A 26324-nucleotide genomic window follows, 5' to 3' on the forward strand; every position below is an offset into this window, starting at 1 on the left:
GTGTGTGTGAGTGAAACAGAAATAGCAAGTGTTTTTCCAGGAAAGAGGAAGGAAACAGAACACACAGTTAAATACACATATTCTCCATTTCTCTCTCTCTCCCTCAATCTGTCAGAACACAGGAAGTGGTAAGGCTTTAACACACACCTCTGCTCTGTCAGTCAGTCAGTCATTAGAGAGACAGGATGGAGATCAGTCCACTCCCTGTGATGCTCTGTGAGTAAATGTTCTCTTTGTGTCTTCATTAGAGTGAGTGGTGGGGTATAAAGTTGTTCATCTGCAGTCCGAATGTCCTGAGTGATGAGCTTATTGTGTGATTAGGACATAGTGTGTACTTCATCGATGAAACTAATGGTTGTGACTGACCGAAATGTCTTTAGCTGCTGTGGTGAGACTCTGGTGGTCTGTGGTCCATTTTTGTTGCTATTATGATCTGTGCAGGGAAACAACTCAATACAGCAAGTTCACTCTCATACACACTAATACCCAAATAATGCACAGCACTAAAAAAAAAAAAAATCACTCATCGTTATCAATATTAACAACAGAAGTTGTGCAGAAACAAACACAGCTCATTAGTCTTGCAAACGTACAGGGTGAGTTGACTGTTGTGGTTTGACAACTTCTTCTTTTTAAGTCAGTGCTGCACATTCAGCAGTAAAGAAGGGGAGGAGGTATGAAGGGGGATGTGAGAGAGAGACTGCTTCTTTCTAATGACTGTAAATATAGTGATCAAATATAACTCTACTGATACTTATTGTACTAGAATCTGGTCAAACTGAATATGAAAACTCTGTGCACATTTGCACATGGAAAATTGAAGCCAGAGTGTGTGCAGTAGAGAGTGTTGGAGACAGTGCGTGCAGTAGAGAGGTGGATCACGGTGTATGTCATGCAGCAGAATCTCTTCCAAAATTAAGCGAATACCTCTGTCAGGGATTGGGAGGCAGATGCAAGTGCTGGTATTTATTAAGGAAAACACAAACAAAACAAACCAAGTGGAAAAAGGATCATTAACAAACAAAAACAAGAGCAAGAAAAGGAACAACAGGGTGGAATTCATACATGAGACTAAGCATAATCATAAACATAAGCTTGACACTGAACACAAACAAACCAGAACTTACGTTGTGATACTAATAAACGAAACACAAAACAGGTGTGAGTAATCTGAGACATGTGACAAGGTCATGTGATATGCTAGGGTTGATAGGTAATATAGTTCTTGTCAGCCATTTTGTGGCAGAAACCAAAAATGACGTGACAGAACGTCAAAGTGTGGCTTCCGACACGCAACATACAGACATTAGGGAGTCCTGGACCTCAAGTCAAAATGTCCGCAATTTGCCCCTGGTCCCAATGCGGGCATGGCCCAGAATAAGTGACTGACTCAGTGAAGCAGGGAGGAAGAGCCATGACATCCTGGCTAAACTGGGGAGGCAAAGTGACTATGTCCCCACCAGAGCCAGGTGGCAGTGCAACAACATCCTTGAGCTTAAGTTTAACTCATGTTCTAGCTTGAGTTTGGATGGAGAGGCCATCCCACCAGCCTCCACTCCATCGGATTCTACCTTGAGTTTGGCTGGAGAGGCCATCCCACCAGCCTCCACTCCATCGGCCTCTACTTTGAGTTTGGCTGGAGAGACCATACCATTGGCCTCTACCCCATCGGCCTCTACTTTGAGTTTGGATGGAGAGACCGTCCCATCAGCCTCTAACTTAGGTTTGACTGGAGAGGCCGTCCCATCGGCCTCTACCCCATCGGCTTCTGCCTTGAATTTGGCTGGAGATGCTGTCCTATCGGTATCTACCCTGTCAGCCTCTACGTTGAGTTTGGGTGGAGAGGCTGCTCCATTGTCCACTAGCTTGAGAGCTCCCATGTAGCAGCCTGACATGCTGGTTATAGCATCAGCTGTATAGGTGCAGCAATGACCTGACAACCCCAAATGAGGTTAATTATCCTTTAATCTGCAATGAAACTGAGGCAAATTTGATCCTGTTTAGAGTCAATTGTTTTCAGATATCTAGATATTTTAATAATAAATTAAATAAAAACAGTTCAAGCAAGCTGCAGGTATAATATTTGCATTAATGTACATTTTGGTTAATGGCTTTTAGCCATTAGTGACAGAGAAGGAGGCATGCTTATGGAATTACATTAACACTACAACAAACATGCTCATGGAGTTACATTAACGCTACAGTAACCATGCTCATGGAGCTACATTAACACTACAATAATCACGCTCATGGAATTACATTAACACTACAGTAACCATGCTCATGGAGCTACAATAACACTACAATAACCATGCTCATGGAGCTACATTAACACTACAACAACCATGCTCATGGAATTACATTAACACTACAGTAACCATGCTCATGGAGTTACATTAACACTACAGTAACCATGCTCATGGAGTTACATTAACACTACAGTAACCACGCTCATGGAATTACATTAACACTACAGTAACCATGCTCATGGAGCTACATTAACACTACAATAATCACGCTCATGGAATTACATTAACACTACAATAACCATGCTCATGGAGCTACATTAACACTACAATAATCACGCTCATGGAATTACATTAACACTACAATAACCAAGCTTATGGAGTTACATTAACACTACAGAAACCATGCTTATGGAGTTACATTAACACTACAATAACCATGCTCATGGAGCTACATTAACACTACAATAATCACGCTCATGGAATTACATTAACACTACAGTAACCATGCTCATGGAGCTACATTAACACTACAGTAACCATGCTCATGGAATTACATTAACAATACAGTAACCATGCTCATGGAATTACATTAACACTACAATAACCATGCTCATGGAATTACATTAACAATACAGTAACCATGCTCATGGAATTACATTAACACTACAATAACCATGCTCATGGAATTACATTAACACTACAATAACCATGCTCATGGAATTACATTAACAATACAGTAACCATGCTCATGGAATTACATTAACAATACAATAACCATGCTCATGGAGTTACATTAACACTACAATAACCATGCTCATGGAATTACATTAACAATACAGTAACCATGCTCATGGAATTACATTAACACTACAATAACCATGCTCATGGAGCTACATTAACACTACAACAACCATGCTCATGGAATTACATTAACACTACAGTAACCATGCTCATGGAATTACATTAACACTACAATAATCACGCTCATGGAATTACATTAACACTACAATAACCATGCTCATGGAATTACATTAACACTACAATAACCATGCTCATGGAATTACATTAACACTACAATAATCACGCTCATGGAGTTACATTAACACTACAATAACCATGCTTATGGAGTTACATTAACACTACAATAACCATGCTCATGGAATTACATTAACACTACAGTAACCATGCTCATGGAGTTACATTAACACTACAATAATCACGCTCATGGAATTACATTAACACTACAGTAACCATGCTCATGGAGTTACATTAACACTACAATAATCACGCTCATGGAATTACATTAACACTACAATAACCATGCTCATGGAATTACATTAACACTACAATAATCACGCTCATGGAGTTACATTAACACTACAATAACCACGCTCATGGAATTACATTAACACTACAATAATCACGCTCATGGAATTACATTAACACTACAATAATCACGCTCATGGAATTACATTAACACTACAGTAACCATGCTCATGGAGCTACATTAACACTACAATAACCACGCTCATGGAATTACATTAACACTACAGTAACCACGCTCATGGAATTACATTAACACTACAGTAACCATGCTTATGGAGTTACATTAACACTACAATAATCACGCTCATGGAATTACATTAACACTACAGTAACCATGCTTATGGAGTTACATTAACACTACAACAACCATGCTTATGGAGTTACATTAACACTACAATAATCACGCTCATGGAATTACATTAACACTACAATAACCATGCTCATGGAATTACATTAACACTACAATAATCACGCTCATGGAATTACATTAACACTACAATAATCACGCTCATGGGATTACATTAACACTACAATAACCACGCTCATGGGATTACAATAACACTAACAGTAACCACGCTCATGGAATTACATTAACACTACAGTAACCATGCTTATGGAGTTACATTAACACTACAGTAACCATGCTCATGGAGTTACATTAACACTACAGAAACCATGCTCATGGAGTTACATTAACACTACAGAAACCATGCTCATGGAGTTACATTAACACTACAATAATCACGCTCATGGAATTACATTAACACTACAATAACCATGCTCATGGAGTTACATTAACACTACAATAACCACGCTCATGGAATTACATTAACACTACAGTAACCATGCTCATGGAGCTACATTAACACTACAGTAACCATGCTCATGGAGTTACATTAACACTACAATAACCATGCTCATGGAGTTACATTAACACTACAATAACCATGCTCATGGAGTTACATTAACAATACAATAACCATGCTCATGGAATTACATTAACAATACAATAACCACGCTCATGGAATTACATTAACACTACAGAAACCATGCTCATGGAGTTACATTAACACTACAATAATCACGCTCATGGAATTACATTAACAATACAATAACCATGCTCATGGAATTACATTAACACTACAATAATCACGCTCATGGAATTACATTAACACTACAATAATCACGCTCATGGAATTACATTAACACTACAATAACCACGCTCATGGAATTACATTAACACTACAATAACCATGCTCATGGAGCTACATTAACACTACAGTAACCATGCTTATGGAGTTACATTAACACTACAGTAACCATGCTCATGGAGTTACATTAACACTACAGAAACCATGCTCATGGAGTTACATTAACACTACAGAAACCATGCTCATGGAGTTACATTAACACTACAATAATCACGCTCATGGAATTACATTAACACTACAATAACCATGCTCATGGAGTTACATTAACACTACAATAACCACGCTCATGGAATTACATTAACACTACAGTAACCATGCTCATGGAGCTACATTAACACTACAGTAACCATGCTCATGGAGTTACATTAACACTACAATAACCATGCTCATGGAGTTACATTAACACTACAATAACCATGCTCATGGAGTTACATTAACAATACAATAACCATGCTCATGGAATTACATTAACACTACAGAAACCATGCTCATGGAGTTACATTAACACTACAATAATCACGCTCATGGAATTACATTAACAATACAATAACCATGCTCATGGAATTACATTAACACTACAATAACCATGCTCATGGAGTTACATTAACACTACAATAATCACGCTCATGGAATTACATTAACAATACAATAACCACGCTCATGGAATTACATTAACACTACAATAACCATGCTCATGGAGCTACATTAACACTACAATAACCATGCTCATGGAGTTACATTAACAATACAATAACCATGCTCATGGAATTACATTAACACTACAGTAACCATGCTCATGGAGTTACATTAACACTACAATAACCATGCTCATGGAATTACATTAACACTACAGTAACCATGCTCATGGAGTTACATTAACACTACAATAACCATGCTTATGGAGTTACATTAACACTACAATAACCATGCTTATGGAATTACATTAACACTACAATAACCATGCTTATGGAATTACATTAACACTACAGTAACCATGCTCATGGAATTACATTAACACTACAATAACCATGCTCATGGAATTACATTAACACTACAGTAACCATGCTTATGGAATTACATTAACACTACAATAACCATGCTCATGGAGTTACATTAACACTACAATAACCATGCTTATGGAATTACATTAACACTACAATAACCATGCTCATGGAGTTACATTAACACTACAATAACCATGCTCATGGAATTACATTAACACTACAGTAACCATGCTCATGGAATTACATTAACACTACAATAATCACGCTCATGGAATTACATTAACACTACAATAACCACGCTTATGGAGTTACATTAACACAACAATAACCATGCTCATGGAGTTACATTAACACTACAGAAACCATGCTCATGGAATTACATTAACACTACAATAATCACGCTCATGGAATTACATTAACACTACAATAACCACGCTTATGGAGCTACATTAACACTACAATAATCACGCTCATGGAATTACATTAACACTACAGTAACCATGCTCATGGAGCTACATTAACACTACAATAACCATGCTCATGGAATTACATTAACACTACAATAACCATGCTCATGGAGTTACATTAACACTACAGTAACCATGCTCATGGAATTACATTAACACTACAATAACCATGCTCATGGAGTTACATTAACACTACAATAACCATGCTCATGGAATTACATTAACACTACAGTAACCATGCTTATGGAATTACATTAACACTACAATAACCATGCTTATGGAGTTACATTAACACTACAATAACCATGCTCATGGAGTTACATTAACACTACAATAACCATGCTCATGGAATTACATTAACACTACAATAATCACGCTCATGGAATTACATTAACACTACAATAACCACGCTTATGGAGTTACATTAACACTACAATAACCATGCTCATGGAATTACATTAACACTACAATAATCACGCTCATGGAATTACATTAACACTACAATAACCACGCTTATGGAGTTACATTAACACTACAATAATCACGCTCATGGAGCTACATTAACACTACAATAATCACGCTCATGGAATTACATTAACACTACAGTAACCATGCTCATGGAATTACATTAACACTACAGTAACCATGCTTATGGAGTTACATTAACACTACAGTAACCATGCTCATGGAGTTACATTAACACTACAATAACCATGCTCATGGAATTACATTAACACTACAATAACCATGCTCATGGAGTTACATTAACACTACAATAATCACGCTCATGGAGTTACATTAACACTACAATAACCATGCTCATGAAATTACATTAACACTACAATAATCACGCTCATGGATATTGCGTATATTGCAAAGATTGTAATTTTGTATGTTAGTTTTGTAATCAACTTATTATTGAAACACCCCAAGACATTGTGTTTCTTTCAGATGGTTAGATTTTATAATTTATATTTGATAATAATTTAACGTTTTGAGATCACTGTGCTGCTGAATAATACCCTAAATCTTTTCCATGTTTTCATCATGTTCTCTGTTTCTGTTCCCTTTTTTAGTGCTGTTTTCACTTATACCAGTGCCACATGCTCAAGGTGATGTGTGTGTGTGTTTATATTTTCTCTTTATTATATGTACATGTTTGATTTGACTTTGAGTTGAGGAGATTTTGTTTGTACATTACCATGCAGGATTTGTCTATGAATTGTAAAGAGCTGTAAAGAGGAATGCTGTTGTAGCTGAATAGACACAAATCCCCACAGCAACGTTCTAAAATCTGATGGAAAGCCATCTAGTGGACGCTGTTATAGCAGCAAATGGGGTCTGACTCTGGAATTGGGATATTCATCAAACACATACTTTTGGCCATATACGGTTTCTAACTTAGGTTGCTGCTGATAATATAATTAAGTTAAATTACCAAATTATTAGTTTTTTAATAATGAAAAAAGAATGCAAAATGGAAGCATTTTCTCTGTCTCTGACTTTTGGACCCCACTGTAGTATTGTTTTAATTCTCTTTCTCTGTGGTTCTTTAATTACACATTAAAGTGACTAGATTATTTTGGGGGACATTTTTGTGTGTACATAAAATTCCTAAAAACACATTTACTTCTAATTAAATTATTTGTAGTGTTTAAATCACTCTGTTCACCTTTATATACTTGGGAATTACTTTATGTATAGTTTATTAACAACTTATGTTTTATAGGGAGTCCTAAAGCTGTGGTGTCCATAAAGCCTGATACACATGTGTACAGAGGAGAGAGACAAGTTACTCTCAGATGTGACATACAGGGAGGAGGAGACACTGAGTGGACATACAGCTGGTATAAGAATAAATACTTCTACCGTCAAAGATTCTATGGTTTCTACCTAGATAGCACAATGCAGCAGTTGAGTATCTGGTCTGTTAGAGACTCTGACGGTGGTGACTACACCTGCAGAGGACAGAGCAGTGACTCTCAGAGCTCAGAGATCAGTGATGCTGTTACACTGACTGTATCAGGTGAGTCTGTGGCAGTAACATCTGGAATTTATTATTTTACTCTTGGTGCCATGTCATTCCCCTTTCGGCACACGCTGCACAGCTTCCAGCATGTTTCAGCACTTCTGTATTTGTGTTTTGGCTTGATTACTGTCCATGTGTGTTTTGTTTTGATTCTAGTCATGTCTCTGCTTCTGTCTTGTAATTGTTTTCTTGCCCTGATGTGTCATTATTGGGTATGCCTTAAGTGTATCTATTTAACCCCACTGTTTCTTTGTATCATTGTGAAAGACATATTGTGTCTTTTGACTGCTAAGTCAGAGCTCCCCCCCCCCCCCCCCCCCTTGTTTTCCCCTAGTTTTTCCTGGTTCCCCACTGTTTTTTCCTGGTTTCCCCTGGTTTTCCTTTGGTTTCCCACTGGTTTCCCCCAGTTTTCCTGGTTTCCCCCTGGTTTCCCACTGGTTTCCCATTGGTTTCCCATGGTTTTTCCTGGTTTCCTCCTGGTTTCCCACTGGTTTTCGCTTGGTTTCCCACCAGTTCCCCCTGGTTTCTATCTGGTTTTCCTGGTTTTCCTGGTTTCCACCTGGTTTTCCCTTGGTTTCCCCCTGGTTTCCCACTGGTTTCCCCCTGTTTTTTTTCCTGGTTTCCCACCAGTTCCCCCTGGTTTCTATCTGGTTTTCCTGGTTTTCCTGGTTTCCACCTGGTTTTCCCTTGGTTTCCCCCTGGTTTCCCCCTGTTTTTTTTTCTGGTTTCCCACCAGTTCCCCCTGGTTTCTATCTGGTTTTCCTGTTTTCCCCCGATTTTCCTGGTTTCTATCTGGTTTTCCTGTTTTCCCCCGATTTTCCTGGTTTCCACCTGGTTTTCCTTTGGTTTCCCTTGGTGCTGCAATTTCAGAACACAGAACAAAGAATCCCACTCTCCTTTTCATGTGCTTACATAGTAGACGTCTTCCCTGCTTGCCTTCTTGCACTCACCTGGTCTGATCATTTTGATGGCACGTTCTCATGCATCACCAAGCCCAATATCTCATCTATTTGCCATGCCAGCTCAAATGCATCATTATAAAAAAGGGCATAAACAGCACATGATTTCTCCTTTTTTTGAAGAAAACTTAGATTGAACTTTATAATTTCAGATAGATTATTATATACAGCTGCTGACAGCCTGTACATTTTTCAGCAGAAGACCACTATTATGGCTTTACTGTAGGAAGACAGATATGTGTAGATGTTGGTACAGGATTTAAACATCATTCACAAAATATCAATCTAAGATCGGCAAATACAGTGTCTTTCATTGCATAGGCAATATATTGCATACCAACCATGTCGAGACATAGACTACTACATAGACCTCAGGGATTGGTTCAGGATTACTGTAAGAGCTACATCAGGATTTTTCACTTTTTATACCACAGTTTTGATATCAGGAGCAGTGGGAATAATGTGTGTGTGTTTATCAGGGAGAGATTCACTCTTGTATGTGAGATACAGGCAAGTGGATGCAGGTGTTACCAATTATTTATCAAAAAAAAAAAAAACACACACACTGATAAAGGTGTTTATACCTGTATGGAAACACAGTTAGAAGTGCAGAAATACACACTATAAAACATTAAACTATGGTAAAATTTAAAAAAGTACCATGTATGCCTGAAACCAAACAGCTGAAATGCACACTGTAAGAAATGATCTTCACTTTCATACAGTGTAAAGAACAGAATAAATACTTCACAGATTTCATGTATAGTTGTGGGGAAAAAGAAAGTACACCCTCCTTCAATTCTATGTTTTTATTGATCAGTGCCTAAAATAACAACTGTATGTTCCTCACCAATGTCCAAAAATAAACAAATAGCTTCAGATGAAAAAAAAAAAAAACACACAACAGATTCTGTATGTACCAATATGTAGTTTTTTCCCCCAAAAAAGTAAACTATCATTCAGAAACCAGGCAGGAAAAAATATACTCATACTTCCACAATCATTAAGAGAGGAATTAGCAGCCAGGCATTACTAATGAAATGAACAAGATTAGTTAATCATCAAGAAGTGTGACTACCTTTATCAAAGCAGAGCTTTAGCAGTTTGGTGTTCTGGAGCACTCAGGTGTGTGTCTACATCATGCCAAGAAGAAAGGCCATCAGCCATGACCTCTGAAAAGCAGTTGTTGCTGCTCATCAATCTTTGATTGAGGGTTATAAGGTCATCTCCAAACAATTTGAAATTCACCATTCTATAGTGAGAAGGACTGTTTACAAATGGAGAGTCTTCAAGATATTCGCCAAACTTCCCAAGAGTGGGCGTCCCAGCAAATTCAGTCCAAGGTCAAAAGGTTTAATGCTCTGAGGTATAAAGAAAAACCCAAGAGCTACATCATGTGACCTACAGGCCATGTAAATGTTTATATTAATGACAGCAGAATTGGAAAAAGACTAAACAAGTATAGCTTTCATGGAAGGGTGATTAGGACAAAGCCTGTTGCAAAACTGCATCTGAACAAACCACAGAATTTCTGGAACAGTATCCTTTGGACTGATGAGACCAAGGTGGAGATGTTTGGTCATCATGCACAGTGCCATGTTTGGTGAAAACCAACTACAGCATATCACCAAAAACACCTTCTATCAACTGTGAAGCATGGTGGTAGAAGACTGATGAATTGAGATTTTTTTGCAGCCACAGAACCTGGGACACTTGCAGAATATTCTTAGAGACAAATGTGAGGTCATCTGTCCAACAGCTTAAGCTGGGCCAAAATTGAGTCATGCAACAGGATCGTGATCACAAGCACACCAGCAAATCGACATCTGAATGGCTAAAGAAGACAAAAATGAAAGTGTTGGAATGGCCAAGTCAAAGTCCAGACCTCAACAATATTGAGATGCTGTGGTGGGATCTTAAGAGAGCTGTGCATAAATGAATGCCCTCAAACATCAATGAACTGAAGCAATGTTGTAAAGAAGAGTGGGCCAAAATTTCTCCAAAATAATGTGAGAGACTGTGACTGATAAACACATTCAAGTTAAGGCTGCTAAAGGTGGTTCTACATGTTAGTGAATTATAGGGTGTACTTATTTTTTCCCCACCTGGTTTCTGAATGTTGGTTTATTTTTGGGGAAAAATGACCACATATTGAAATCTTTTGTGTGTTTAACTAAACACCTGAACCCCACAACCAGTTGTAAAGTCATATTTGCAGCTACATAAAACAATTTCATAAAATATGATAGAAAAGCATCACAAAAACTCTAGCTCAAATCTTACTTGTAATTTTTTCATTTAATTTAACTTTTTGCAAATTCTTCTGAACTACTGTGGCTGTGTTATCTGTTAAGTCATTCTGAAACTGGTTTAATAATAAAGAATACAGGTTGTAATTCAAACATGCAGTTACACTCACATAAATACTTAGTGTAATTAGTTTTATATCCACGGTTAATATTTCTGACTAGTTGAGATTAGACAGATTTATGACAAGACTGTTATTGTGTATAAAGTAAATGTATAAATTTATAATTTTGTATTTCCTGTGTAACAGAGAGACCACAGCCAGTACTGAGTGTATCTCCACAGAGCTGGCTGACTGAAGGAGACTTAGTGACTCTAAGCTGTGAGGTTACAGACTCCTCTACAGGCTGGACATTCAGCTGGTACATACATGTTCTCTACAGCTCAACTCAAATAACAGACAGTCGTGGTGATATTGTGTATGGAGACTCCTACACTATCAGTTCTGCTGCTCTTAATCACACAGGAGTTTACTGGTGCAAAGGAGAGAGAGGAGAAAATGTTTATCACACTTACGACAGCAATCGACAGCCACTATGGATTACTGGTGAGGCAAAATAACATTGCTGTGTTGAAATGTTGAATATAGTATATATGTAAATTAAATATCAGATATGGAGAATTACAGCTGTGCAAATGTTTATATTTTTTTTATATATTTTTTATGTTTATATATTTCTTTATATTCATCCTCCTGAGTGAGGAATGTTTAAGGCAGTTGAATAGCCCTAAGCACTGGTAGAGGATTATTCTCATTCAGGTCAAGTCAAGTGGGTTTTTATTTTCATTGCTCCATATAGTGTAGCCTGTATACATTGGAACAAAAATGTCGTTTCTCTAGGACCATGGTGCAACACATAACAGTACGCAAGACTACATGAAGTGCAAATACACAACAGTGTGAGATTATTGCAGGACGGTAAAAACACAGGACATGGGCTGTAACTGTAAACTATAGAGTAGTGTAGCAGCAGTAAGTATAGAAACCATATTGGTAGCAAAATGTGTTCCCAAAATATAAAGTGACTGATGCAGCTTTTTAAAATGCAGGTGTTCAATGTTTTTGAATCATGCTGGGTTAGGTGTTAGACTCGCCCCGGTGAGTGTTAGAGGGCAGCAGGGTGTTGAGTAAGCTGACTACCTCAGGGAAGAAACTGTTGCGGAGTCTGCTGGTGGTGGTCGCACGGATGCTCCTGTACCTTCTGCCAAATGGCAGGAGAATGAAGACTCCATGGTTGAGAAGGGTCATGTGCAATACTGGTTCCTTTTTGCAGATGCAGCAGTTGTTGTATGAGGTGTCGATGGTGGGTAGAGAGACCCCGATGATCTTTTCAACAGTTCTCACAATCTGCTGGAGGGTCTTGCAGTTGGAGATTGTGCATTTCCTGGACCGCATGGTGACAGCTGGCAGGACGCTCTCTATCATCCCCCTGTAGAAGTTGGTGAGGATGGGAGGGGGGAGTTTGGCTGTCTTCAGGATCTGCAGAAAGTGGAGGTACTGCTGAGCCTTCTTGGCTAGGCAGGTGGTGTTGAGAGTCCAGGAGAGGTCCTCTGTCATGTGCACACCAAGAAATTTGGAGCTTTTGACTCTCTCCACGGTTATTCTTTTGATGTGCAGTGGTGAGTGGTCTACTCAGGTCCTCCTGAAGTCGACAATCATCTCTTTGGTCTTATCAACATTGAGAGAGAGATTGTTGTCTTTACACCATTCTGCGAGCTGGTTCACCTCCTCTCTGTATGCTGACTTTTCCTTGCTGCTGATGAGGCCCACAACTGTAGTGTCATCAGCAAACTTGATGATGTGATTTGAACTGTAATTTGCAGCACAGTCATGAGTCAGCAGGTTAAATGGCAGTGAACTGAGCCCTGGGGAGAACCAGGGTTCTGTGTGGTAGTGCTGGAGGCGGTGTTGCTGATCCTGATGGACTGGGGTCTCCCAGTCAAAAAGTCCAGGATCCAGTTGCAGAGGTTCAAATAGCACAGTTTAATTAAATGAGGTGTAAATGTGTTCAGTGCAAGTTATGATAAGAAATCACAATCATAATAATACATGTGAATTATAATTTTCTGTGTTTAAGGTGAATCTCCTCCAGGCTCTCTGATCATCAATCCCAGCAGAACTCAACACTTTACTAATGACTCTCTCTCACTGAGCTGTGAGGACCAGAGTAACTCTACTGGATGGACAGTGAGACGATACACACACAGTGAGAGAGTGTTAGATTGTTCATCAGTTACAGGATCTACATGTAAAATCAGCTTCCTCTCCACATCACACACTGGAGTTTACTGGTGTCACTCTGAATCTGGAGAAAACAGTAATCCTGTCAACATCACAGTGCATGGTGAGTCTTCATGTAGTGTGTTTACTGTTAAAGGAGAAGGGATATTTCATTACAGAATATTCAGAACTCTGAGTTTCCACCTGGGAAAATCAGGAATGTTTTGAAAGTTCGGAATGTTTCATAATTTTAATATTACCTGAAGACAGAAACAGAACGGCACAGTCGAGTTTCTCTCATGAGCTGAATCAGCTACTGTAGAGCAGCTAAAACACTGAATGAGGCTGTAATGCGGCTCTACATAACTCTAGTTTTACATTACTTATCTAAAGAGTTTTCATCCCATTCAACACCAGAAAACACTATAACACTAATGGATTTCACTGTGGAATCAAGGAGTGGTGTTCAGAGTTTGTTCAAATAATAACAACTAATCCAGCCTATGTAGCTTTCGCCTTATACTATATTACATATAAATTAATCCATTTTATGATTTTATTATAAATAGGATATTGAATTGTTGAAATGTTCATGTCGTAATCCTTTTTGCTGTACACGTGATTTTCTGTGTTCTAGATGGTGATGTGATCCTGGAGAGTCCTGTCCATCCTGTGAATGAGGGACATCCTCTGACTCTACGCTGTTTATATCGCAACACAAATTCCTCAAACCTCCGAGCTGATTTCTATAAAGATGGATCAGTTCTCCAGACACAGACTACAGGAGAGATGATCATCCAAACTGTCTCAAAGTCAGATGAAGGTTTCTACCACTGTAAACACCCAGAGAGAGGAGAGTCACTGAAAAGCTGGCTCTCAGTCAGAGGTGAGAAATCATTTAAATATTCATTTAAATACAACTGTGACTTAATGTGTTGAACTCAGTAGCTTTACATAATGTAATCTATAATTCTTAGTTTATGGAACTCTGTGTACAATATGCTATGTTACATTTGTGCACATAATTGAAAATGAATTTATTTGTACAGCAGATTGAGCTAAAATATGCAATTCAGCATGAATAAAGTGTTATAATAATGATTATTTTACACAGCTTCAGGTCCATCACGTGTAGAAGCTCCATTCTCAGTGCTCATGCTGATCAGTAGTGTAGTGACGGCCTCTCCGTATCTGCTGGTGACCATCATTCTGCTGGTCAAATGTTACAGAGCTCGAGGTAAGAACTCTTTCACTACGTTTCACATAATGAGCATACTAACTTTACTTAGTGCGAGAAAAACATTTTCACCTCAGGAAAATCATTTGTCTCAATATTAACATTTTAAAATAAAAAAATCCACACTTGTTCTAAAACACACTTACAGTAAGATTTAAATGCAAGTATGATATAAAACACAACATCTGTTTCTGCTGAGGTCTGAGAGTGAATTTACACGTGACAACTGCTTCAATCAGTGTGTCGAACTATCTAAAAATTTACAATTAACTTTACTCATTTTTCTATTCAAGTTTCAAGTTTCTATTTAAAATATATTTTTATTAACTGATATAACAAAGTGGTTGATAAACATAGTGAAGTTCAACAGCAATACTCTTCAGTGTTGTGGAGTAAAATTTTGAAATTATCACCAACAATGTACGTTATTAAGCATAAATACTAAAATAAAAGTGCGGAAGTGTATTTCATGATTAGATATGCTGACTTATCCATCATAGAAACAGATGTTAGATAATTAAGATAATTTACAAGGGTTTAAGAGGAAGAGGTAGCATTTAATAGCACAGTAGGACACTGTAATAAATCCTTTGTAATAATTGATAAAGAATCTCTGACCTACATTTGCAGTTCCTGAAGATAACTGAATGAATGATGTTCATTTTCTAACACTGTCTTTCATAAGCATTAAAACAGAAAAATGACCTTTTTCATTTCTTTAACAGCTCGCACTGATGAAGACAGAATTGAGAATGCAGTCATAGAGGAGTGAGCAAAGTTCATCTGTTAAATAAGGATGCATTTACTGTAGAAATAATTTCATTTCATCAATCGTTTTTTTATATCAGTAGCTCAGCATATTGTTTTTCTGACTGGATTTGTTTAGCTCAAGCCTGAAAACCTGCTCATGAGGTGAAAGTTTATATGTGTGTAGTCTCTAATAAAGACTACATTTGCCTATGCAAACTACTGAGTAAAAATTAACAGATAAAATATTCTTTAAAAAAAATGTGAAGAAAAGATGTTGGTCAGTGGAATGGTTTGGAGCTTCTGTTAGACACACACTAACATCTGAAGTGTGTCAAATACATGTGTCTGCTATTGGAGAGTGTTTAATCCCAACACCTGCACAGTAAAACTTCAAAACATTTCGGGTTACTGATTACTGATAAACTTTTTGGTGTGCATTGTTGAAAGCAGTGTTGAGATGTGTATTATATATATATATATATATATATATATATATGAATATATATGTGTGTATGTATGTATATATTTCACTCAGTTAGAAGAAGCAGCCTTTATTTGTCATATATACATTACAGCACAGTGAAATTCCTTTCTTCGCATATCCCAGCTTGTTAGGAAGTTGGGGTCAGAGCGCAGGGCAAGCCATGATACAGCAACCCTGGAGAAAGGTGGGTTAAGGGCCTTGCTCAGGGGTACAACAATAGCAGCTTAGCGGTGCTGGGGCTTGAACCCCCAACCTTCTGATCAGTAAACCAGAACACTCTGTGCAACTACTCTTGTGACTTATTAATATCACCTTTTTTTTTTACTATTTTGTACTTTTAAAATAGAAAATAAAAAAAACTTTACCAAGACAATGTGTATTTTATTTCTATCACTAAAAGCAGATAACTTGATCCTGCAGTATTATTCAGTGTAAGTAGAGGATCTCATTGCAGTAAAGTTCAGGAGTAATTGAGGAATCAAACAGAAGATCTGCCATCATGGAGTCCTTGTCATTCTAAGAGATCATCAAGACTCTCCCCAGCATCGACCAGACCCAACATCAGACCCTCCTTGAGCTGCACACAGAGCAGGAGGCAGGTGCTACAGAGCCTGGTCCAGCCCGCAGGTAATCCAGCAGCAGCCACGGTGGCCGCCCCACATCACGATCTCCAAGATGGAACTGCAAGACAACCCAGATGTGTTTGTTGAGATCTTCAAGCTCACAGCTGAAGCGTGGGGGTTGCCCAAGTCACAGTGAGAGGTCTGCTTGCTGCCGGGGGAAGCCCAGCCTGGCCACACCTCCGAACAGCACTGTCAATGCTTCCGAGTGAGCTTGGCCACTCATTCGCGTTTGCCCAACAGCTCCTGGACTCCTGTAGATGGTGGAATGGGTCCAGTGCCACTGTCCGGGGGCCCAACTGGATGAGGACCACTTGGCAGTGTATCTGGGGGCAGACAAGCCCCCTCCCTTCTCTCTCTGTCTCTCTCTCTATTTTCCCCTTTTTCTCCCCACTTTCCCCTGTCCTTGCACCAGAGAAATGGGGGCCATTTTCCATGAAACCAGTTCCCCAAACCCAGGTTTTCCCCACCCCTCCCTCAAATCTCAATTCACCAAAGCCTGGTTCAAGATGAGGCCCTGGTTACAGCACACTGGCTGAAGGTGAGGTGTGTGCAAGGGGATGTGCACGAACATCCACTAGTGGCTGTTGTTATTAAATTCCACGGACAAAACCATTAAATAAATAAAAGATGGCAGTTAGTCCTTGCCTCACCCATCCACTGATTTCAGGAACAAATTGGCCTGGATTTCAGAAGACATAGAGGCTGGCATCCTTTGGGGGAATTCCTCTCAGGGATTTCCCCTTGGAGCAGAGATGAGACGAAACCCTCAGGCATGCCTTCGACCAAGTGAAAGTAATTGATGGTCAGCGGGTTCAGTCAAATGTTGCATTGTCCTTCCCCTATTATTATGGACCTCATTGGGCCATTGGATCGGACTGCACGAGAGCATAACTTTGTGTTGGTCCTGGTGGATTACACAACATGATACCCAGAAGCCATGCTTCTTTGCAACATCTCAGCATGCAGTGTTGCAGAGGAATTCTTCAAAATAATCTCCTGGATTGGGATCCCAAAAGAGATTCTGACTGAGCGGGGCACCACATTTATGTCACACACACTTTACGAACTATACAAACTACTAGGAATTAAATTGATTCATACCAGCATTTACCAACCACATCCTTTCCAAGTGGTTTAATCAAACCCTTAGAAATATGATTCAGAAGTTTGCACATGAGAACACTCGGAATTGGGATAGTGTGTGGTTTGAACCCCTATTATTTGCAGTATGAGAGGTCCCGCAAGCCTCCACAGGGTTCTCCTTATTTGAATTGTGATATGGGCGCAAGCCTCGTGGCATCTTAGACATCATCAGAGGAAATTGGGAAGAGGGACGTTCAAGAGTGAAAGAGTGAGTAAGAGTGAAATTCAGCATGTTCTTGATCTGCGAATAAAATTTCACACATTCAGGCAATTAACACAGGAGAATTTGTTACAGATGCAAGAACGTCAATCCTGGCTGTATAATAGGGGCCCTCGGCTATGCGAATTTTCACAAGCACATAAAGTGGTTGTAGTATTACCCATATCAAGCTCCAAAGCCCCTTCAAGGTCACATGGGAAGCCACGGAAGTAAAGTAAACGGATAGAGGCGGGGCACAGCAGATATACGACCTAAATCTCCTCAAACCATGGAGAGGTGGTCCCCGTGGCTTTGTTGACAGTCCTTCCAGAGAGGGTGGAGGTAGGACTGGAGTTGAATCAAAAATGTGGGGCTCAATCTACCCCAGTCCCCTGTGGAGACCACCTCTCACTGTCCCAAATCACAGAGGTTGCCAAGTGGCAAGCAGAATTTTCCAAAGTGTTTTTGCCTCTACCTGGTTACACTAATCTCAAAGAATACAACATTGAGATGCCCCGAGGTGGTGGTACACATCATTATCGTTTGCCCGAACACAGAAAACAAGTCTTGCAAGAAGTGTGCAATTGGACGGGAGCACGTACAGTATCTGGGCTTCAATTTGGTCCATGGGCAAATGTGTCCCCAAATTGATAAGACAGCAGTGATTGTGGCCTGCTCAAGACCCAAGACCAAAAAGGAGGTGAGACAGTTTCTGGGGCTATTATCATAGATTTGCTCCAAATTATTTGGATTTCACCAGCCCACTGACTGACCTCACTAAAACGGGGGCACCAGATCTGGTCCAGCAGACAGAGCCATACCAACAGGCTTTTATTCAGATAAAAGCTGCACTCTGTCGCAGACCACTATTACATTCTCCTGACTTCTCTCTCCCCTTTGTTTTGCAGACTGACGCATCGGACAGGGGGCTGGGGGGGCTGTTGTCCCAGGTGATGGAGGGGGAGGAGGGCCCAGTGCTGTACCTCAGCCACAAGCTCTTGGTGCGAGATAGCAAGTACAGCACAATCGAGAAAGAGTGTCTGGCCATCACGTGGGAAGTCCTCACCCTCTGATGCAACCTGTTGGGATGGGTCTTCACTCTCTGTTTGGACCACGCCCCGCTCAAGTGGTTCCACCGCATGCCAATGTGCAGATCACTCATTGGCACTTCAGCCATTTATGTTCAGTGTGGTCCACAGGCCGGGGGCACAGATGGCTGTGACAAATTTCCTCTCTCTGCAACTGGGGAGTCAGCGGCAGGCTGGACAGCACCCCTCCCTGAGACTGGCAGTGAGGTTAAAAAAAATAGGTGTAGTTTTAACCAAATCCACACCAGTTTCTGTTCTATTTAAAACATAGCATAAATATATTTAATCATAATTTTAAATAATATGATTTGCCCCCTTTTTAATAACAAATGACACTGAACATTTTTAAAATTAATTTTAGGCATAATTAGTTTATTTTGATGAGACATAAAGGGTGGACAAGGGCAGGACTCTACTGCACTACAGTACAGCTTAAATGAAACATGAGAAAACACTTGTGACGAATCGCATTTCATGAGAACATTTCAATCCAATAATGAACACATTTTTAAAAATATTATTTTAAGCTAAATTTAGCATCTGATGATCATATGATTGATGTTCATTTATTAAAGGGTTGAATTGTTCAAGAAGACTTCATAACCATATTTTAATATTCTATAATTGTATATAAGTAGCTGAAGGTTTCGTCAGATTTAACACACCAGAGTCGAGATGTTAAGAACAGGGAAAGGGATTTTTCAGGTAAAACTACAGTATGTGTAAGTCAGTGAAAAATCCAGCATTTTCACCATGACAGAATATAAAGTCTAAAGGAAAAATACAGCTTCTGTTTGAAAATGAAAATGAATTGTTATCTGCTGGATCAGTATTTATATAGTATTTATATAGCTAAAATGAATATACAATACTATAATAACATAGAATTTTAAATATATATTTTGTGTTATTATTTTATTATTTAATATTAATAATAAACTATTTATACACATTATTAGACAGGATATTCAGATCAGGTAGATGTTAAAAACAGGACTTTAAATAATATACATGTCCACATTTCTGAGTCAGTTTGATGTGATTGTGTACACTATGGGAAAGAGGTGTAATGGTTCTCTGGATGGTTTATTCGGTGAATGTCTGCCATCTAGTGGCCAAAATATGTAACTGTGTAATAAGTAAATCCCGCCAAGTAAGGGGCGTGGTCTAATGATGTCACTAAGGAGAAATGAAAGTAAAGTGTGAAAGTGTTTCATAATTTGGATTCGTCAGGTTTCAGCAGGACACAATCTCCAGTTTGAAGCTTTTGCAGTCTTTCTTCAAGGAACTAAAAGCACAGCAGGTAAACTGGAAGTGAGCGAGGAAAGCAGGGAGAGAGCAGAAAAAGTGAAATACTGAGAAAATGAGTTTAACCCTCCTGTTGTGTTCGTTTCGGCTAACACTCATAGTGTTCCCGGTCATTTTTGACCGGGATCATTTCATTCCATTATAAATCCACAATAATACATATATTATCACCTAATGTTGTATTAGATCTTTTTATCAACTTCAGCTCTTGGAGAACATTACAAGTTTTGAACCTGTATTTGCTGTGTATGTCCTCATTTACCTGAGCTCATACCACTCGTTTTTTTAGGGAAAAAACATTACATAGATATTATTTTGACTATAACAAATACTTACCTATTGTACCATTTATCACAGAGTACTTCACTGAAATGTTTACCAAAATCACTTTTTTGAAACCAGTTATATTTTCTAAACTGTGGCACAAAATAACAACTTTTGTGTTCCTGGTCAAAACTGCCCGGTATGATTTATTTATTGAAAACAAAAGCCCAAATGAACACAGGGAAAACTTAACTATATTACAAAAGTAATGCTTGAACCATGCACTGTATGAACACATTTACAATTTTCTCATGTAGCTCTGAAAAGACAGTGCCATAGTGTCATCCCAATGTTCCTCAGTTTTGTCCTCTCATGAGCATGTTGGGCAATATACTGAGGTCACTGCATGTTCTTTGCAAATATATACACCACATCTGTGGCACACAAAGCTTGTTTTTTTTTTATCTCTTGGTGCACACAGTTGGCACCTCTTTCTTTTGCCTCCTCCTTCTTTGCTTGGCATGGATGTTGCTGCTGTTGCTTGCATGTCTCTCACCCATGCAGCAGAGGATGGCGTTCGTGGAAGGTGTCGGCACACTTGAATGAGGGGCTCCACCATGCTTTTTCCAACTTCTTCAAGGAACAGTCTCCTCTTGTAGTTTTTGCCCTCCTTCCAGCCTGGATTGATCTTGTCAGAAAAGTGGGAGGCAACTCAAGCTTGTTTTGTTTTTTGTTTTTTCTTATTGTTCCGACCATGGTCAGTTTTTTTTGGAGCAGCTCCTGACCCAGGGCATAGCTGGTGAAAAAATTATCACAGGTAATGTTGTGTCCTTGTAGCCCTGCTGTCATTTCTAGGACCACCCTCTTCCCCTGATTTTTCTCAGGAATACCATCAGCCGGTTTGCCTGTGTACACTTGCATGTTCCAGGCATAACTTGTCTTCGCATCACATGCTGCCCATATCTTTATACCATACTTAGATGGTTTGATTTGGCATATATTGCTTGAATGGGCACCGTCCCCTAAAACCGACTAGACACTCATCAACAGTGGTGTGTGTGTGTGTATGTTGAGGTGTGGTAAGAGTGTAGAAATGTGCTTGAACTCTGTTTTATACACTAATTGTAGTCTTACTCATTCATTTCCAATGAGCGGTCATTTTTGACCGGGAACATCATGGGTGTATACAAGTTCCATAAATCACACAAATTTTTATAAAAATATTTCAAATTTATTTTATGTGTTCAAATGCCATGTGTGAACAAAGTCATGGAACCTCATGACAAACAGATGAAATTTACTGCACTTTTTTAGAGAGGAAACTTGTAAATTGGTCAGATTTGACCGGAACACAAAAGGAGGGTTAAAGTAGACAATAAAGTACTTCTGTAAGTGAATAACAGCGTCAGAAAAATACCGGAGTGTACAGTGTACAATGTAAGAAGATAATATGAAGTGTTTTAATATCAGTTTCTATCAGTAACTATTATTTGTTTTGTCATTTACTAACTTCTCAAAGTGCTCTGGGTTTGTCACAGTTCAAGTGGTTCCTATGTGTTTAGTCACACAGAGAAAGTATTTACCTTAAAGAACAGATTTTAGCATAAATTAAACGGAGAAAATGTGGAAATGTACTGTTGGAACATTTAGTAGTAATAGTTCAAGATAACAACAGCATAAAGTTTTAGCTAACAATGTGAGTAATAGCTGTAGCATCTGTTCCTGGCATTACATGTAATATTTAATGCAACATAAAATGTGCTGTGGGTTTAGTGGATTACAATACGTTGGAACTTGCTGTTATTGAAAAATAATCAACATCGAGATGGTACAGTACTCCGCTTTATCACACCAGCCCATCATTGATTATTTCCAATAACAGCATGAACTGACTGTACTGTTTCCTGCTTGGATCATTAAAAATGTACATAGTGCTTAAGGACATTCAATACAGTGTGTGATATTAATCAGTAATTAAAGTTCTGGTTGTTTAGCAAGAAAGATATTGAAATGAAAATGCATTTACACTAAAGAACATGTTGCAGAAAATGTCACACCGAGTGCAGTGGAGAAGTGGATCATTCAGGAGAGTGATTTGTGATCATTACTGGTGTTATGGATTACATTCAATTCAATTCCATGTCCATGATCAATATGTAAAGGTTTCTGTGGTCTAAATCCACTCTCATCATGTCTCCTGTATCAGTCATGGCTTCCTCCAGCAGTGTCCTGTGTGAAGATCAGCTCCAGTGCTCCATCTGTCTGGAGGTGTTCACTGATCCAGTCTCTACTCCATGTGGACACAACTTCTGTATGATCTGTCTCAGAGAGTTCTGGGACAGCAGTTCACACTGCCAGTGTCCAATGTGTAAGACGGAATTCCCCAAAAGACCTGAGTTATGTGTGAATACGTTCATCTCTGCACTTGCTGCTCCATTTAAGAAGTCAGTTCAGGAGAAATCCAGCAGCGCTGCAGATCCGCTTCCCTCTAAGCCTAAGAAGGTTCTGTGTGACTCCTGCACTGAGGAGAAGATGGAGGCTCTAAAGTCCTGTCTGCACTGTGGAGTTTCTTTCTGTAACACTCATCTGATGCTCCATAAAACTACACCTAAACTCATGAAGCACAAACTGATGGAGCCTGTGGAGAACCTGGAGGACTACATCTGCCAGAAACATGAGAGACCCCTGGAGCTGTTCTGTAGAGATGACCAGACGTGTGTGTGTCAGTTCTGTACTGAGGGAGACCACAAAACTCACAGCACCGTTCCTATAGAGGAGGCGGCTGAAGAGAAGAAGGTGAGTGACTGAATATTAATGAAGGATAATGTTTGCAAATCCTTTAGCCTCAGAAATATGACCTCTGTCTTATGAATGAATACATGATGTATATTTTTCTCAGACTGAGTTGGGAAAGACACGAGCAGAAGTTCAGCAGATGATCCAGGAGCGACTGAAGAAGATTGAGGAACTCAAACACTCTGTAGAGATCAATAAAGTGAGTCTCTTAACTCACCTACAAAATAGCTTTTTTATAAAAACACATTAGCAGAATCAGGATCTAATTATATGAAATAAAATGATTCAGCTTGATTTGTCTCCTGTTAGAAAAACACAGAGAAGGAGAAACTAGACGTTGTGGAGATCTTCAGTGCTCTGATGCGCTGCATTGAGAGAAGCCAGGCTGAGCTGCTTAAGGTGATGGAGGAGAAGCAGAAAGCAGCAGAGAGGCAGGCTGAAGAGTTGATTAAAGAGCTGAAGCAGGAAATCACTGAGCTAAAGAGGAGAAACACTGAGCTGGAGCAACTCTCACACACTGAGGATCATCTCCACCTCCTACAGGTCAGAGTCCCTCTGTTTCTCAATAGCAATGCAGCACATGACAGGACAGCAGTCCCCATGCTGAGGGATTTCTCCTCTCTTTTGCTGTACTGTAGATTTCCCCGTCACTGTGCAGCCCTCCACACACCCAGGACTGGACTGACGTCACAATTACCTCTCATCTGAGTGTGGAGACTCTGAGGAGAAATCTGTCTCAGCTTCAGCAAACTCTCAGTGAGGAAATGGAGAAGCTTGGTAAGTGTTTCCCAATCAGTTTGACCTTGTTTTGTCTGAAAACCCTTTTTAATGTCATTTCCAAAATTCATTAAAACAATCCTGAGAGATTTTTCTAATTTAGTATTACTATTTTGTTGTATTTTATATCATTTGGGCATTTTATTATGCAAGATAGCAATCTAACAATAAATAAACTTGTTGAATCTTCTTCCCTGACCAGAACTCAGGACAATTCAACAATATGCAGGTCTGTGAGCTCTTATTGATCACATGACTTAATATATATTTCTTCACTGTTACACACTGTGCAGTGATAAATCTGATGTACGCTGTGTTTCTGTCTCTCAGTGGATGTGACTCTAGATCCTGATTCAGCTCATCCTGGACTCATCCTTTCTGATGATATGAAAGAAGTTACATGTGGAGACGAAAAACAGAATCTCCCTGATAATCCTGAGAGGTTTGATTACTGTGCTTGTGTGCTGGGGAAGGAGGGATTCTCTTCAGGGAGATTTTACTTTGAGATGCAGGTCAGAGGGAAGATTAAGTGGGATTTAGGAGTGGCCCAAGAGTCCATTAACAGGAAAGGGAAGATTACAGCCAGTCCTAAGAATGGATACTGGTGTGTGTGTCTGAGGAATAAGACTGAATATAAGGCTCTGGACTCTCCCTCTGTCTCCCTCTCCTTGAAACAAGCTCCTCAGAAGGTGGGAGTGTTTGTAGATTATGAGGAGGGTCTGATCTCCTTCTATGATGTTGATGCCAAATCTCATATTTACTCTTTCACTGGTCTGTCTTTCACTGAGAAACTTTATCCATTCTTTGGCCCCTGCACTAATGATGGAGGTAAAAACTCAGCACCACTGATCATCTGTCCTGTTAGTCAAATCTAATCCTAATTTTTTAATCTTAAAAACTAATCTTATACTTTCTTAATAAAGATTTAAACTCTGTTGATATGTCATTCATGATTTTGATCATTTAAATGCATTTTCACATTCAAATAAAAAGATCTGTATCAGTAGAATTGAATTGTAGAATTGTAAAATGTTTTACTGTCGCTGTCATGTTTTAATGTTCTTGATTATAGTTAAATTTCAGCGTTTTTTCCATCCGACTCTGTGTGATTTACATTCCCGTACCCCATGCCACTGTGTATGTTCACACTAGGAAAGACAAATCAACAGGAGCCCATTCACTTTCTGTGTACATGTGCATGGATATGTCAGCTGTGGTTTTATCTTATCCTGTCAAATACGACCTCTCATTACACGTGTATAGAGACATAATGAAGAAAAATAAAACTGATGAGCGTACATCACTAGTACAGTTAGCTTGCTTTTCTAAGCAGCAAAAATGAAGCTAGTGCTAGGCCTTACACTTAACATGTCCATCAAAATTAAATACATTTCAGCTTCTACCATTTCTAATCACAACTGAAAATGCTGCACAGTGCACCACCACAAGACACATCACATCAGGAGTTGTCGCTACACGCCCACTAGCGTGAACATAACACACTATACTCTCATAACGAACATAACCACCAGCGTGGGTTTCCGTTGATGTATTTTAGTTCAGGTTTTTCTTATTTACAGCTACTTCAGACTCATTTCTATCTCAGCTTCACTCAAATGAATCTTAGATAACTGTAGTCTGCTAAATGTGTTCCTTTTATTGCCTCACTACCACAAAACCTGCATAAATGGTGTTTTTCACTAAAATTAGATTGATAAGAGGATGAATTGGAGAGTGATGTAACATGTAACATGATATGTAAATAAGGGACTAGTGGGCGGAGCTCGCGTCCACACAGGTTTCTTTCACTCTCGCTCACTGATATCATAAACTGCAGAGATTTTTTTTTTTTACATAAATTGTTCTCATAAAAACATATATG

At 39.1% G+C, this 26324-nt stretch overlaps 2 protein-coding genes across 2 annotated transcripts; both read left to right on the forward strand.

Annotated features, from left to right (window-relative positions):
* Positions 1-156: 156 nt before the first annotated feature.
* LOC113523992 (Fc receptor-like protein 6) lies at positions 157-16547 on the forward strand. Its single transcript, XM_053233342.1, has 8 exons — positions 157-216; positions 7334-7369; positions 7987-8283; positions 11803-12099; positions 13631-13897; positions 14411-14659; positions 14888-15010; positions 15736-16547. Exons 1-8 carry the CDS (start codon positions 186-188, stop codon positions 15780-15782), a joined length of 1347 nt encoding a protein of 448 aa, XP_053089317.1. The 5' UTR covers positions 157-185; the 3' UTR covers positions 15783-16547.
* Positions 16548-20478: 3931 nt separating this feature from the next.
* On the forward strand, positions 20479-26301 carry LOC113523989 (nuclear factor 7, brain-like). Its single transcript, XM_034303804.2, has 7 exons — positions 20479-20600; positions 23076-23665; positions 23769-23864; positions 23975-24208; positions 24304-24442; positions 24645-24671; positions 24773-26301. Exons 2-7 carry the CDS (start codon positions 23078-23080, stop codon positions 25315-25317), a joined length of 1629 nt encoding a protein of 542 aa, XP_034159695.2. The 5' UTR covers positions 20479-20600; positions 23076-23077; the 3' UTR covers positions 25318-26301.
* The last annotated feature ends 23 nt before the right edge of the window (positions 26302-26324 follow it).

This window comes from Pangasianodon hypophthalmus, chromosome 4, assembly GCF_027358585.1.
Source record: "Pangasianodon hypophthalmus isolate fPanHyp1 chromosome 4, fPanHyp1.pri, whole genome shotgun sequence".
Classification (NCBI taxonomy): Eukaryota; Metazoa; Chordata; class Actinopteri; order Siluriformes; family Pangasiidae; genus Pangasianodon; species Pangasianodon hypophthalmus.

Bases quoted from the DNA above. Each gene is read 5' to 3' on its own strand.
- LOC113523992 (XM_053233342.1), top strand. From the start codon at position 186: ATGGAGATCAGTCCACTCCCTGTGATGCTCT. The intron at 8,284-11,802 runs GTGAGTCTGTGG...CCTGTGTAACAG, and splicing joins TGTTACACTGACTGTATCAG to AGAGACCACAGCCAGTACTG. The intron at 14,660-14,887 runs GTGAGAAATCAT...TATTTTACACAG, and splicing joins AAGCTGGCTCTCAGTCAGAG to CTTCAGGTCCATCACGTGTA.
- LOC113523989 (XM_034303804.2), top strand. From the start codon at position 23,078: ATGGCTTCCTCCAGCAGTGTCCTGTGTGAAGATCAGCTCCAGTGCTCC. The intron at 24,209-24,303 runs GTCAGAGTCCCT...GCTGTACTGTAG, and splicing joins ATCATCTCCACCTCCTACAG to ATTTCCCCGTCACTGTGCAG. The intron at 24,443-24,644 runs GTAAGTGTTTCC...TTCCCTGACCAG, and splicing joins TGAGGAAATGGAGAAGCTTG to AACTCAGGACAATTCAACAA.